Source organism: Balaenoptera physalus (genome assembly GCF_965194825.1).
Source record: "Balaenoptera physalus genome assembly, chromosome: 11".
Classification (NCBI taxonomy): domain Eukaryota; kingdom Metazoa; phylum Chordata; class Mammalia; order Artiodactyla; family Balaenopteridae; genus Balaenoptera; species Balaenoptera physalus.
In genome coordinates, this window is record NC_138896.1 from 69,597,663 (window position 1) to 69,611,837 (window position 14,175).

The 14,175-nt window shown below is 50.4% G+C and overlaps 1 protein-coding gene across 3 annotated transcripts in view; it reads right to left on the reverse strand.

The window, feature by feature from the left end:
• Positions 1 to 14,175, reverse strand: part of LTF (lactotransferrin) — a 46,724-nt gene that overhangs the window by 28,705 nt on the left and 3,844 nt on the right. For 2 of the 3 annotated variants that reach the window (XM_082414222.1, XM_082414221.1), the window contains exon 1: positions 46 to 154. The exons of the other annotated variant lie outside the window; for it this stretch is intronic. In XM_082414222.1, the coding sequence (XP_082270348.1) occupies positions 46 to 88 (43 nt within the window). In that variant the 5' untranslated portion in view covers positions 89 to 154. Of the gene's footprint in view, positions 1 to 45; positions 155 to 14,175 lie in introns of those variants that run through there. 3 annotated transcript variants of the gene reach the window in all.

Here is a 14,175-nt window from a genome sequence, read left to right on the forward strand (position 1 = left end):
CGGACGCCCACCCGGAGTGGCGTGCCCCCAGGTACCCGCACTCACCAAGGGCCCCAAGGGACAGCAGGGCGGGGAAGAAGAGCTTCATGTCTGGGCTCTTGAGGCGACGCCGGGGAACGAAGGCTCTGCCACCTGCGCTCGCTCTGCACCTGTTTATCCAGCGCTTGGTGACCTCACGAGGTTAGCCACGCCCTGTGGCCCAATGAGCGCCCGCCGCCTCCCCCCTCCCCAGGTCTACTAGTTCCTTGAAGGGAAGCACCAGCGGGGAGAGGACAGAGGAAGCCGGAATAGTGCCTGGGCTGGCTTTGGCACACCCGAGAGGATACCCAGCCCACACCCACCTCTCATGTCTGCCCTGGTGCTGACTGGATTTGGGATGTTTTTCCTCTCCCACTAGTCTGCAGCCCCTGGGGAGTGGCGGCCCCTAAGTTTTGCCCTCCCTCTGGTCTCAGTGCTTCCTAGAGAGTGGGACACAGAGGAGCGGTCCTAAGGTGAATCTTTGTGGATCATCTTGACTGTACAGATGGTACCTAAAGTGCTCGGGAGCCAGTTGGGGCAGAAGGATGCCCCTCTGTCTGCACGCGGCAGCCAGCCCAGCGTCCGAAAGAGGACTCGCTGCCTGGCCCGAGGTCCGCAGCAGGCTGGCACAGCTAGCAGAGGTAACAGAGGCTGCCCATTGTCTGACCCAGGCTGCCCATGGGGCCCTCCTGGCCCTATTGAGACCACAATACAACTCCCAGAAAACAGAGCCAGAGGCCTCAGTGACCAACAGCTGTCTCCCGGTTCCCTCATTTACCGATGTAAAGGATATCCTACCACTTGTTTTGGTTTTGTTTTGTTTTGTGGCAGTATGAGATGGGAGATGGGAATCTCATTTGGACAAATGTCCTATTTTGTCCTCAGTACACAAGCTGACCCTATTTCAGGAAGCTGGTTTTAAATTCTAAAACTAGAATTCTGCTTCTACATCTTTTAAATACACTCCCCTGATGCACAACGGCTCACATACAGGGGTCTCCAGTGCAGCCCTGCTTATCATTCACTGATTGCAAGCAAACTAAATGTCCATCACGGTGTGTGTGTGGGGAGGGGTGTCACACAGAGCAGGGGTCCCCGACCCCCGGGCCGCGGACAAGTACTGGTCCGTAGCCTGTTAGGAACTGGGCCGCATGGCAGGAGGTGAGCAGCTGGCAAGCGAGCAAAGCTTCATCTGCTGCTCCCCATCGCTCCCCATTGCTCGCATTACCGCCTGAACAATATCCCTGCACCAGCACCCCCCTGCCCCGTTCCATGAAAAAATTGTCTTCCACGAAACTGGTCCCTGGTGCCAAAAAGGTTGGGGACCGCTGACATACAGCATGGTGCTGTGCCTACAGTGGGACACACTGGAGGCCCCAGAAAGAACAGGCCACCCTGCATGTATTGGTGTGAACTTAGCTCCAGGAGATGCTAAGTGAAGAAGTCAGGTACTAACAATGAGGGAAATCGCAGGTCATCTAAACATTCCCTCTAGTGTTTAGTCTGGACAATATGTTATTCTGAAATCTGCTCGTCCTGAAAAGCTGGTCTTGATTCTTTGCTTAGACTACTTGGTACAAAAAGCATTTCTTGGAGCAGAGGGGCAAGACCTAGGGAGACAGCACTGTTGAGAGTGGGCATGTGGCGAGTAGCACTTGGCCATGGAGAAGCAGAGCCAGCCCAAGTCTTTGAGGCCCTCAAGGAGGCTGTGGGGCCCTTCTGTCTTGGGTGTGGATCCTGCCAAGGCACGAGAGTGGTGTCTGACCAGGGATCCTGCTTGATGGGCACGAGAGTGGAGTCCAAGGTTCAGCACTAGAATCACCAGCCAGGCTTTGGGGTGACAGATCCAGGGTCTCTCATTGTTTGGAAATACAGTGTCGCAACATTAAAAGTTGCTTTCATCAATAATTGCAATAAGCTGTTTCAAAAATAATGAAGTAATACAAAATTGGCTAGTTCTCAGGAGCACTGAAACATCTTTTCACGTAAATTAGCAATTTGGCTTTGCCTTTCCATGATTATAAAAGAATCAAGAAATGTCACAACCCATGTCTGTATCTCCAAGTGCAAATTAGAAAAAGGATGTGCTGGGAGGTCAGAGGCCTCTAGATCCTCTTATGTCTGCTGGCAGGAACACAGAGAACCTGGGGCCAAAACCGAAAGGCTGAGCTTAAGGGCCGCCCAGGAGGCAGGACTGCGGGTAGGCAACAGGGCATGCTGTGTCTTCGGGGAATGGCCCAGCCTCAGGGCAGGGATGTGCTCAGCTGAACATCTGTAGAGCAGCCCCCAGGCCATCTGCAGGGGAAGCTGATGAAGGGGGTGGGCCTGCCCAGAAGACAAAGTTCAACTGATCTGTTATCAACATTCATTCATTCACTCTTTCATGCCAGAACTGGTGGGTGCCATGAGGGACACAGAGAAGAGGGGTCCGTCCTTGCCCACAGGAGCTCATGGCACAACGAGGGACAGGGATAGGCACAGGCCACCTGGAAAGAGGCAAGGCAGCATAAACAGAGTGAGGGTGGAAGCCAAAGGAGGACTGACTGACCAGTTCCCATCATGAGGGTCCCAGAAGACTTTGAAGAAGAGCATTTGACCTGGGTACCTGAAGGAAAGGTAGGGTTTCTACAAAGAGAATTTCAGGTAGAGGAAATAGCCAAGTAAAGTCTCGGGAGCGTGGATTCGGTGACCTGGAGGAACAACAAAAAGTCGCTGCGGGCTTTCTGGCCTGGAATGCTTATTGAAGAAGGATTAACAAAGTCACCTCCTCCATCCTCAGCTCCACACAGGTGTCTCTGTGCCCCTGGACAGCTCTTCCTGCAGGTCCTGCAAGCACTACAGTCAATGCATCTAAAATGGAACTCCTCTGCTCCCTCCAGCCCTGCATCTCCGCTCATATTTTCCTACCATTTTCCACCAAACCCACCAGACAAAGAGCCTCGGAGTCCTCCTCAAATCCTCTGGCCAGGTAGCCCTACATGTGTGCCGGGCACTTAATGATCAACATTGGTTGAATGGATGAGTGAATGAGTGAGGAGGAAGGACAGAGCAGGGCAAAAGATCCTGCTTGCAATCTGTCAGATCTGAAAGACAGTAAGAGCCTGGTCTGGCTATGCCGGTCGCCCAAGAGCCTGTGTGTCTGGAGTCATCAATTTACCCATTAATTCAACATCCATCTATGGGGCACCTCTGATGTGCCAGGAGCTGGGCCAGATCTTGAAAAGCCTGCAGGGAAGTAGGACGCAGGTTTCTAGATGCTGAGACGGTAGCATGGCATGAATATAAGGAATGCAAAGAAGGTGGATGTGGTACAAACCCGAGTGTAATGGCAGGAGCTGGCGTTTCACAGGCAGGCGAGGGAGGCTCTTCCCCAAGGACCCCACCCTCTCTCCACTCCCGAGATTCACACAGCGACCCTTTGCCGGGCCAAGCTAAGCCCTCCCCACAAATGGGCAGCAAACCCCACACCCTGCCCCCTATGGAGTCCTCCAGCTTCAACCCCTGAGAGAAGTGTTGGAAGGGAATGAGGGATCTGGGCAGAATCAGCTCCAGATGGAATAACGGAAAAAAGGAGTTCCCAAGACATCCAGTCACATGGGGGCGTCCAGGCTGGCTGACAGGAGACGAAGGCCTTGTTTCCTGCCCCTGCCAGTGGTGTGAGGTTACTGGCTTGGTAGAGAGCCACTTGTTAAATATTTAGGGATGTCGTGGTGGTTTGTTAAACCATTGGTAGCTTGGAATCAGTCATGGTGGGAATATTTACACCATGGAAATTAGCGAATTCTATAAATCATGTCATTTTTCCTTCCAAGAAAGCCAGTTTACAGCACACCTCTGCCTATGTTTGTCATTATTTGGAGGCATGCAGTGCCCGTGTGTGTGTGTGTGAGGGGGTGGGGGCATCCCAGGAGAGAGAAGATAATAATCCTTAGCGTTTAGATGGCACTTTCAACTCTGAACAGAGCTGTCAGTCACTTTGTGTCTCCTGTGACTCTAACAATAGCTCTCTGAGGTAAGAAAGTCACTGTTTCTGCTCTAAAAAGAGGGAAACTGAGGGTTGCCTGTGGTTACGCAGTGAGTGAGATATGGAGACCAAATGACTAACCCCGAGTCTCCCGTTAGGCCCGCAGCCAGGCGCGCTCTTTTCCACTGGGCCCAGAACTCTCTGAGAGCGGCGGATGCAGAGACTGGGGCCCAGGGATGGCCTCCGCTCTTGACCTCAGCGGCAGTATTGGACCCTCCTGTGGATCAGGCACTGTCCAGCCCCTTCACACATCAGCCATGGCCTCACAGAAGCACCGTGATGGCCTCATTAGACCTCATTCCAGACGAGGGGATTCAGGCAAAGTAGCTCGTCCACCGTCATGCAGCTAGAAATCTGTCACTGGCCCCTGACTCCTGTCCCATGATCTCTTATTGGTTTGGTCAATCCTGTGCTGACCACCCTGAAGAGAGATCAGGAAGTAAGCAAGAATGAGCAAGAGATGGATGGAGAGCTCCCTGCTTTCCAGCCAGTGTGATGACCGTGATTTCTGGAGCAAGGCCTTCGCTGGAGCTGGGCCCTTGCATAGAGCCGAAGGTCCCCGAGAGTCTTTGGACACGTCTGTGGGGTTTGGGGTGCCATCAGGAGGGAGCTCAGCTGAAGCGCAGTGGCAGGAAAACCGTGCTTTTGTGAACTAATAGGTCTTATTGCCAATTGTTGCCCAATTTACAAAGAACCCACAGAGACAGAGTTTCTACCTCCATGCACAAACTTCTTCCTCTTCCTCCTCCTCACCTACCCCTCCTCACAGTCAGGACCCTTGCCCCGCGGGGACCCTCTCCTCCCAGGGCCAGCACCCGCAGACCTGCTGAGGGACACTCTTCCCAGCAGTCGAAGGGGCAGTGGAAACACCCCAGTTTGGCCCAATTGCAAGATTTCAGTCTTGCTGGTCAGGGTGGCACCCCGTGTCCCGGCAGAAATCCAATTCCATGAGCACCTAATCATCACATCACTGAGATGAGAATGGGCAGCAGGCCAGGCCCGGGGAGAGTTTTCCAGGAAGGTGTCAGAGAAGGGCAGCCTGGACGATGGGGGAGGCTGGCCCAGGGCCAGCCATGCAAATTTCTTCCCAGAAGGAATGAGGCCCCTTGCCCAGGAAAATGCCCAGGCGGGAAGCACCTGAGCCCTGGGGGCCCTTTTGCTGCCCCTCTCCTGGGGCCACATTCTGGGAGGGAGGGTTTCTGCCCAGTGGCCTTCAGCATCTCAGCTCAGCTGGCCGGAGGCCTCCATGTCTGCTGCCTGCACCCCACGAGGGAAGGTCAGATGGGCTTTCGCTGAGAAGGAGCTTGAGATGGGTACTTAGAGGAACAAGGAACCACCGTTTTCCTCCGTTTCCCTGGGTGAGGCCGGTGCTCCGTCTCTCCAGCTCCTCTGGGCCAGGAGTGCTCAGCCCCCAGACCACTGCTCCAAGCAGGCTTCCCTTCCTCATCCCTCCAGTCACTTCTTCCCTGGACAGTCTGGCAGGCTGGAGGGCCCAGGGCAGATGTGGTTAGAAGCTCAGGAGGTGGGTTTGGACAACTGGGTTTCAACCTGCTCCACCCTAAACAGCCACCTGGACCTGGGCCAGTCTCTCAACCTTTCTAAGCCTCAGTTTCCCCAGGTGTAAAAAAGGGACACAAATAATACCCACCTCGTGAAGTGGGCAGAGTTCAAACCTGATGTTTGAGATGCACACACAGGCTCAGTACAGGCAAGCTATTGTCCATATTTGCAGACACTCATGAGCCCTCGCTGTGCGGGGCTCAGCTGGGCACAAGGGTACAAGGGGAGCAGAAGTGGCCGGGGGCACCTGGTCCAGCGGGAAGGGCTGTGTGTGCTGAGAGCCGCCTTCCAGTGTGTAGATGTACAGACAGAGGTGTCGCAGGGAGCTTTGACAGCAAAGGGAACAGCCCACCTGGGGTGGAGACAATGGCAGAGGTAGTTTTCCCACATGCCCCTCCTTATCACAGAACACATGGTTGCCCCAGGTGCCCCCATGTTCTAAAGTGTTCAGTCTTACCCTGTCCTGCTCTCCGGCCCCTTCTCCATATCTCTGTCTCTAATCCCGGCCTCCTCCCCTCTCCTTCTCACTTTCTGTCTCTCTCTCCTTGGCTTCTTTTTCCATCTCTAGCTCTGTCTCTCCCTCCCTCCTTCTTAAACATGTGTCTGCAGTTGTCCTGGGTGCCCCTCCTCTGGGAGCCTGCGCTGACCCTGACTCAGCCCCCTTCTACCACAGTCATTGCAATTACTGACCCATCTCCGGCACCCACAGCCCCCAGTGCTGAGCTCCAGGGGGAAGGGTCGGTGGCTGACCCATCTCTGGCCCAGGAAGAGCCTCACTGAGGGCTTGTTGACTGAGTGAGTTTAGAGAAAGCTGGGGTGAGAAGCCAAGAAACCCCCCGCACCAAATCTTTTGGTTACAATTCTAATTGATGGCACCCTTCTCATCCCCCAGGAGGTGGGAAGAAGCCCCAGCACAGTGTGGTGGGGGGTGGCTGCACCCATCTTTCCTCCTCCCTACCCTGTGCCCTGCAGAGGCCTCCCAGCAGGGGGGACATTCTGGTCCTGCCTCGGACCTTGGGAGGGAGAAGGAACATCAGAGCTGAGTAGAACCCAAGACCTCATCTAATGGAACAGAGGAGGAGGAGCCCTGCACAAAAGCGCAGGAGAGTTGAGAAGTGCCCCCACCCTGTGCTGTGCAGCACCTGCCTGCCTGGTGTCCTGAGGAGGGTCGGTAAGAGCATGGCAGCAGGGAGTGGATGGGAAAGGCTGAAGAGGAGATTCCTCCATCAACCCCGGCATCCAGCACTCTCCTACAGGGAAGCTAGGACCTACTTCTACCAAAAGGCCTCTTTCCTCCCCACATCAGCTTCCAAAGACAAAATGAGAGGGCAGCAGGAGAGCACCAGGGAAATGCCAGTGATGAGCTGGGAGAACCATGGAGGCAGGGTTCCAGACACCCCCAAACCCTCATGTGCCTCCCTTTCAAGGCCAGAGGTGTTTTCAACTTAGTGGGTTAGTTTGCAGTCAAAGCCTTGCTGGAATCTCCAGAGGGGTCCTTGGCAGCCTAGGGCCTCTCACTAGCACCTGCCAGGTGGGCCTTCCATGGGGACACGCCCCTTCCATTCCCTTCCCTTCCCTTCCTTCCCTTTCCTTCCCTCCCAGCTCTAGATTCTAGCCTCCTCGGTCCTCCTTCTATTCCTATGCATCTTCTATTCAGCTGCAACCAGAAGTAAAAATAACACAAACCCAGGGCCCTTCAGGAGGTGCTTGCCCGTGAGCTGTGGCATTTGTCCTACAAGTGTGTCTTATCCCGGAAATGACACTCTCCCAAGGTTGCTCAGCAGGCACTAGCCCAGGCTTCCCTCCGGGCATCCTGTCCACCCATCCTTAACCTCCTGTGTGTTCATATTGAGAGTGAGAGGAGGGGTAGGGGGGTAGCAGGATGCCTCCTTTTCTTGATCCACCAAGCCGATCTTGACCCTGAGCAAAATCTTCCTCCAGCGAGAATTAATTTCCAAAAATCCATTCAGGAAAAGACTCTTAAAGTTCAGCCACCTGGTTGGCCCTCTTGAAAAGAGAGCTGACCCCCTAGAGCTGTGGTGTTTTTGGGGGACTCTGAGGAATCTCAGGGGAGGGGGCTGGGGGACAGGAGAGCAAGGGCTCTGAACCAATAGCGGTGTTGACCAATGTTGCTCCATTTGTAAAGGAAACTCAGCAATCAAGAGCTTCTCTGCTTGTCCTTCCTGCTCTTTCTCCTTGTGCCCACACCCTGCGCACCGGAACCCCTGCCCTTCCTTGTGGTCTTCTCTTCACTCCAGTCTGGTAGGGCTGGGCCCATGTTCTCAGTCTCTCTGGGTTGATACTTCTGTGTCTTTCTGATTCCCTTTCTCCTTCACCCACTATATGTGATCTAGGGCCCAAATGCACCCAGTCTTTCTTCATTCTGCCCTTATGTCCACATGTTCCTTTCTCTTCCATGGTCACAAGATGGCCCTGGGCTCCTGCTTGAGCTCCTGACCACTCCCTTGCCTCTCGGCTCCCCCACTGCAGTCTGTCCCCGAGGGAATCTTTCAGAACCACAGAGCTAACAGTGGTTCCAAGTCATCTCCCCTTGCCCCACCCCCCACCGCCGCTACACTCTGTCCCTAAGGAATCTCATCCCCCTTCCCTCTTTGGATTAAACAACCCACTCTGTGCTGAAAACCCCCAGAACTGTATTGCCCACCCAGATCTCATGCCTACTTGGAGGTGCGCTCATCCGTGAACCAGACAACTCAGCCTGAAATCCCACCAGCACCCCAAAAGCAGCACACCCAACTTCCGGTGCTGGACCAAGACTGAGTAGACACATCTCTCCCTGTTCCTCCTGCTAAGTACAGCTTAAACCCTGGAGATGATAGATATAGTGGTTTAAACAATATGAATGAATCATCTTAACGTTGTAAAGGTAGAGGTTCAAGTTATCCTCAGTGGGCTAAAGAACACCAGGCTGTGCTCCATCTGGAGACGCCAGAGGAGCCCACTTCCTGGCCTTTTCCATCTTCTAGAGGCCCACCGTATTCCTTGCATCTTGGCCCCAACTCACTCCCACTTCTGTTTCCATCATCATATCTCAGTCTCTCACACTGACTCTCCTGCCTCCTTCTTATAAAAACCCTTGTGGTTACATTGGGCCCACCAGGATAATCTCCCCATCCCAAGATCTGTAATTCAATCACATCTGCAAAGTCCCTTTTGCCACATGAGGTAACATACTTATAGGTTCCAGGAATCAGGACATGTACATCTCTGGGGTCCATATTCAACCTAACAGGCCAGTATACTGTGATAAATTGTGTGTGTGAAGTAATACCTAGAGCAACCACTATGTAAACTATACAAAGAGATACACTCAAAAACACTATAGACAGGGACTTCCCTGGTGGTCCAGTTGTTAAGACTTCACCTTCCAATGCAGGGGGTGCGGGTTTGATCCCCAGTTGGGGAGCTAAGATCATGCATCCTCGCAGCCAAAAAGCCAAAACATAAAACAGAAGCAATAATGTAACAAATTCAATAAAGACTTTAAAAATGGTCCATATCAAAAAAAAAAAAAACCCAAAAAACACTATAGATAAATCAAAATGGAATTCTAAAAAATGTTTAAGTATCCCACAAGACAGTAGGTAAAAGAAAACAGTGAAAATGTAAAACTAGGGAAAACAAACAAAAATTAAAATAAAATGACAGACTTAACCCTAATATATCAATAATTATATCAACTATAAATAGTCTAACTATTCCAATTAAAAGACTGGGATTGGCAGAGTGTTTTAAAAAAACAACCCTGCATTGGCTGTCTACAAGAAACTCACTAAAATATACAACAACATATCTAGGTTGAAAGTAAAAGAATGGAAATATACATACCATGTAAATGTTAATAAAAAAGAAAGTAGGAGTGGCTGTATTAATATCAAATAAAGTCAAATTCAGAGCAAAGAAAATTATTAGGGGCAGCTTGGAATATTACATAATGGTAAGAGTCAACACACCAAGAGATCACAACAATCTTAAATGGGTATGCACCAAAAAACAGAGCTGATAGAACTAAAAGGAGAAATAGATAAATTTATAATTATAGTTGGAAGCATCAAACTCGTCTCTCAACAACTGGTAGAACAGGGAGACAGCAAATCAGCAAGGGTAAGGACCAATCCAACAACACCACCAACCAAGATCTGATCAACATTTATGGAACACTGCCCAACAACAGCAGAATACACATTCTCCTCAAGTGTCCACAGAACATTTACCAAGATAGAGCACATCCTGGGACATAAAACAAACTTCAACAAATTTAAAAGAATTTAAATCGTACAAAATGTGTTTGATCACAATTAAATCAAACTAGAAATCAAGAACAGAGATAGGAACACCTCCAAACACTCAGAAACTAAGCTTCGTGCTTCTAAATAATCAATGGGTCAAAGAGTCAGAAATGGGGAGCTTGAGTTCCTCCCAAAAGACAATGAAGTCATAACTTTGAATAGGAACCTAGGTAGTTTTAAAACCAGCAGCCAAGCCAACATTTTGAGAAACACAGGTGTTCAGATATGGGAGTGACACACACAGAGACAGAGACAGAGAGAGAGAATGAGAACCCATTATTCTTTGCAGAAGCCCCCTGTGAAATGAGATCACTTTCTTCTGGCTCTCTCCTCCCCCACATCTCCCTTTTCCCCTCCCATACTGTCCTGCAAAGGGCTATTCTTGAATCCCATGGCTCTTTTGATCTGGCTATAGCCAACTGACTTAAATTGTGGATCACCTACTCAAGCTGGCCAAGGAGTCTTTTTTTAACTTTTTAAAAAATGACTGTCATACAGAAAAGTGTAAAAGTGTACAGCTCAATAAATTATCCCGAAAAGAACACTTATGTAACCACCACTCAGGTCTAAAAAGAAAACATTGCCAATTTTCAGAAGCCTCTTTATACCTCCACTCAAACCAACACCCTCTCTCTGTCCCCAAAGTTAACTACTAGTCAAATTTTTAACACTATAGTTTACTTTTGCCTCTGAACTTTATGTAAATTGAATCATACAATATGTATTTTCTTGTATCTGATTCCTTTCATTGAACATTATGTTAGTGAGATCATCCTTTTTTTTTCATTTTCTGATTTTTATTTTGTTTCCTAATAATTGCTAGTATTACAAATACAATCTATTTTTGGATATTATCCTTATATCTGGCAACCTCATTAAATTCACTTATTAATTCTAAGGCCCCACCTAGCGGCCTCAGTGGCTCATCTTGGCATTTTCTTTTTTTTTTTTTAATTTATTTTTATTTATTTATGGCTGTGTTGGGTCTTCATTTCTGTGCAAGGGCTTTCTCTAGTTGTGGCAAGCGGGGGCCACTCTTCATTGCGGTGTGCGGGCCTCTCACTATCGCGGCCTCTCTTGTTGTGGAGCACAGGCTCCAGATGCGCAGGCTCAGTAATCGTGGCTCACGGGCCCAGTTGCTCCGCGGCATGTGGGATCTTCCCAGACCAGGGCTCGAACCCGTGTCCCCTGCATTGGCAGGCAGATTCTCAACCACTGCGCCACCAGGGAAGCCCTCATCTTGGCATTTTCTAATCCGTCTTCCAGTCAGCTGCCTCCTGACTCTTAGGTCCTACCTCTGCTCCTACCTCCAAAATTCTCTGGGCTACAAGGAAAGATTTCCCAGAGCCCATGTGGACACGTGGACACTTCCTCAAGAGCTGAGGGTCACTATGTTGGTGACTAAGGACAGGTGATGTGCTTTGCAGGGGCTGCGGAGAGTGCCACGGACTGAGGGGTGAGTCCAGGACTAGCTTGTTCTGAACCATCATTCCCTAGTCATCGGGAATGGTTCACCTTGTTGAGGAAGCAGCAGCAGGATGCAACATGGATGCCAGATGGCCAAGATGAGGGTTTAAAGGCAGAAGATGATTCGTAGAATGAGGAACTGGTAGCAAAGCCTGGGGACCTGCTAGATGAAGCAGAGCCCAATGGCTATTTGCAAATGGAGTGAAGAGTCAGAGAAGTGAGCAATTTCCAGGATATTTGGAAATATTCTGGCTTGAGGTTGTTCCTATGAAATAACTTGAACAAAAAAAATCAGACACTCTCAGAGTTGAGTGTTTCCTTTGATGCTATTTTACAAGTAGGGTCTCTAAGCCCAGAGGGGGCATGTGGCCTGCCCAGACTTGCCCAGGGAGGGCTAGGTAGAATCTGGCTTCCTGACTCCTTGCACTAGGGGAGGAGTGGGGTTCCTTTCAGTTAAAAACATCCTCACTGAGCATTTATTCTGGTCCAGGCACTTGTCAAGGGCTGTGTCACCAAAATGAACCAGATCTGGTCCCTGCCCCCAACGGCAACAGAAAAGTGAGCAGGCAGTTACCATGATGGGAGATGAGAATGTCCAGGAAAAGGCATGGAAGACCATGTCTGTGCTCAGTGCCCTATAAATGGGAGAGGGAGTCTGCCTCCCACCTGTGGCAGCTCTGAAAGGGGCAGGCAAAGTCCCCACACACCCTCACTCTGGCATCTTCCAGCAACCTCCACAAGGTGGCCTTGCTGGAACCAAGTGACTGAGAGAGAGAGTATAGGGACCAGGAATTGTGGGGCCTTGTGGGTTACTGGAGGAACTTCCACTTTTACTCTGGGGAGGTAGGAGTCACTGCGGGGTGGGGGGCTAAAAATAGACTGAGAGGGAGCAGAGAGGCAATTGCTGAGGCTCAGCGATAATCAGGGACAGAGATGAGACAGCTTCTCCTGGGGTGCAGCAGCGAGGAAGTGGAAAGACAGGTTGAATTCTAGGCACATTTGATAGGTGGACACCATGGGATTTGCTTGCATTACCAGGGGATATGGGGTGTGAAGGTCAGGAGCGGAAGATGACTCCAAGGTGCTTGGCCTGAGAAGCTAAAGGATGGACTTCCATTAACTGAGATTTGGAAGACTGTGGATGGAACAGATTGGGAGGGGGTGGACCAGAAGTTCCATTCTGGACACCATCAGATTGACAGACCCCTGGACCTCCAGATGGATTGTGAGAGAGGAAGCTCCCTGACTCACCACCACTCAGAATGCACTGGTACTGCAGGAGTCAAATGCAGAGGTCTGGAGCTTTATTTAAAATTATTTTTGGGGCCATGGATCCATTTTCTCTCCAGGATAATGCTGATGTCTAATTACCCAAAACACTGTCCAACTCCAGGGCCTCATGAAACACTCTGTATCATGTTGATGGATCATTTTTACATGTTAGGAGCCTGGGACAACTTTCCTAATGGCCCCCTCAAGTCCCACTCTGACCCTTCTGCCCCTGCCCTACCCATGCCTGCAGCAGTGGAGTGCAGACAATCTCCCATTCAAGCCTTCAGCTTATCGGCACTGTTCCATGCATGTCGGTTCCTTCCTTGCACAGGGACCCAGAAGGGCTGAAGTGTTTCTCTGTATGGTCCATATCTAGCACAGAGCCTGGCTCTGCGAGTTCCATGACTAACACTGCTTTGTGATTGATTGTTGGCTTATCCCTGAGCGAAAGAGAAGGAAACATCTACCTTGGCTACAGGGAGAACAATGGGTACATTCACAAGTTTCAGAAGGGCTTGTGTGCATTTTTGGACAATGTTTATTCATCATTTTATGGGCCACTTTATGTTGGCCACAGATTTCAGTGCACTAAAGAATTTACTGAGATCAGAGCTGAGCAGTGAGCCATAAGATGTGAGAATTAAACCCATGAGAGAAGCCTTGAGAAGGAGCAGAGCTTTCTCACACTGGCCTTCTGCCCCAGGGACAGCCTAGTTCAGGCTTCCTTCCAGGTGGGCCATGGGGCTGATACATAAAGGACAGGAGACCCGGACGGTAGGGATACAGCTACCAGTGGAGCTGCCCCCAGCTCTGTGCCCTCTGCCATTGTTTATGGGAAGATACTCCAGCCATACTCCTTGCCCTGCAGTGCTCACGGGCTGTTCCTGCCCTGATGCCTGGTGCCTCCCCTCCTCACTCAAATTCTCAGAGCCAGCGAAGGGCAGCCCCCTCCAGGAAGCCGAGTAGCTGCATCTGCGTGACCTCTTCCTTCCTGCAGCCCACCTCCCTGCCCAGATCACACGTCAGCAAGTGGCCCTATGGAAGTAGCGTTTGCTTATGGAATCTTTTCGCGGATAATTATCACCCAGCCTGTGTCAGCTAGTTTGCTCCACCATGGCCTCAGTTTCTAGGAAACTGCTGGTCCTGAGATAGGACTACAAAGTACAACTGAATTTTGTTTAAAACCCCACAAACAGACATATGAATGGGTACAACCCATTTGGAGGACCATTTGGCAGTATCAGCTAAAGCACAATAAGCCCCATGACCAGGGCTGGGCCGCTAAGTGCTTAATAACTGGTTCTGGGAGTGTAATTCCAGCATGACTATTGTTTGATGTATTTTTTCATGTTAAAGAGCAAGAAGAAAGAGAAACGACTAGATGCATGTCAGAACTTCACTTATTTGTCGGTGATGTGAGCAATGTCTTTCCTGAATCAGATACATGATCGTTTTCCAGTCCTATATAATTGAAAAATATTTTCTCAGTTGTTTGTGCTATTTATGATGTTATAGCTACAGAGA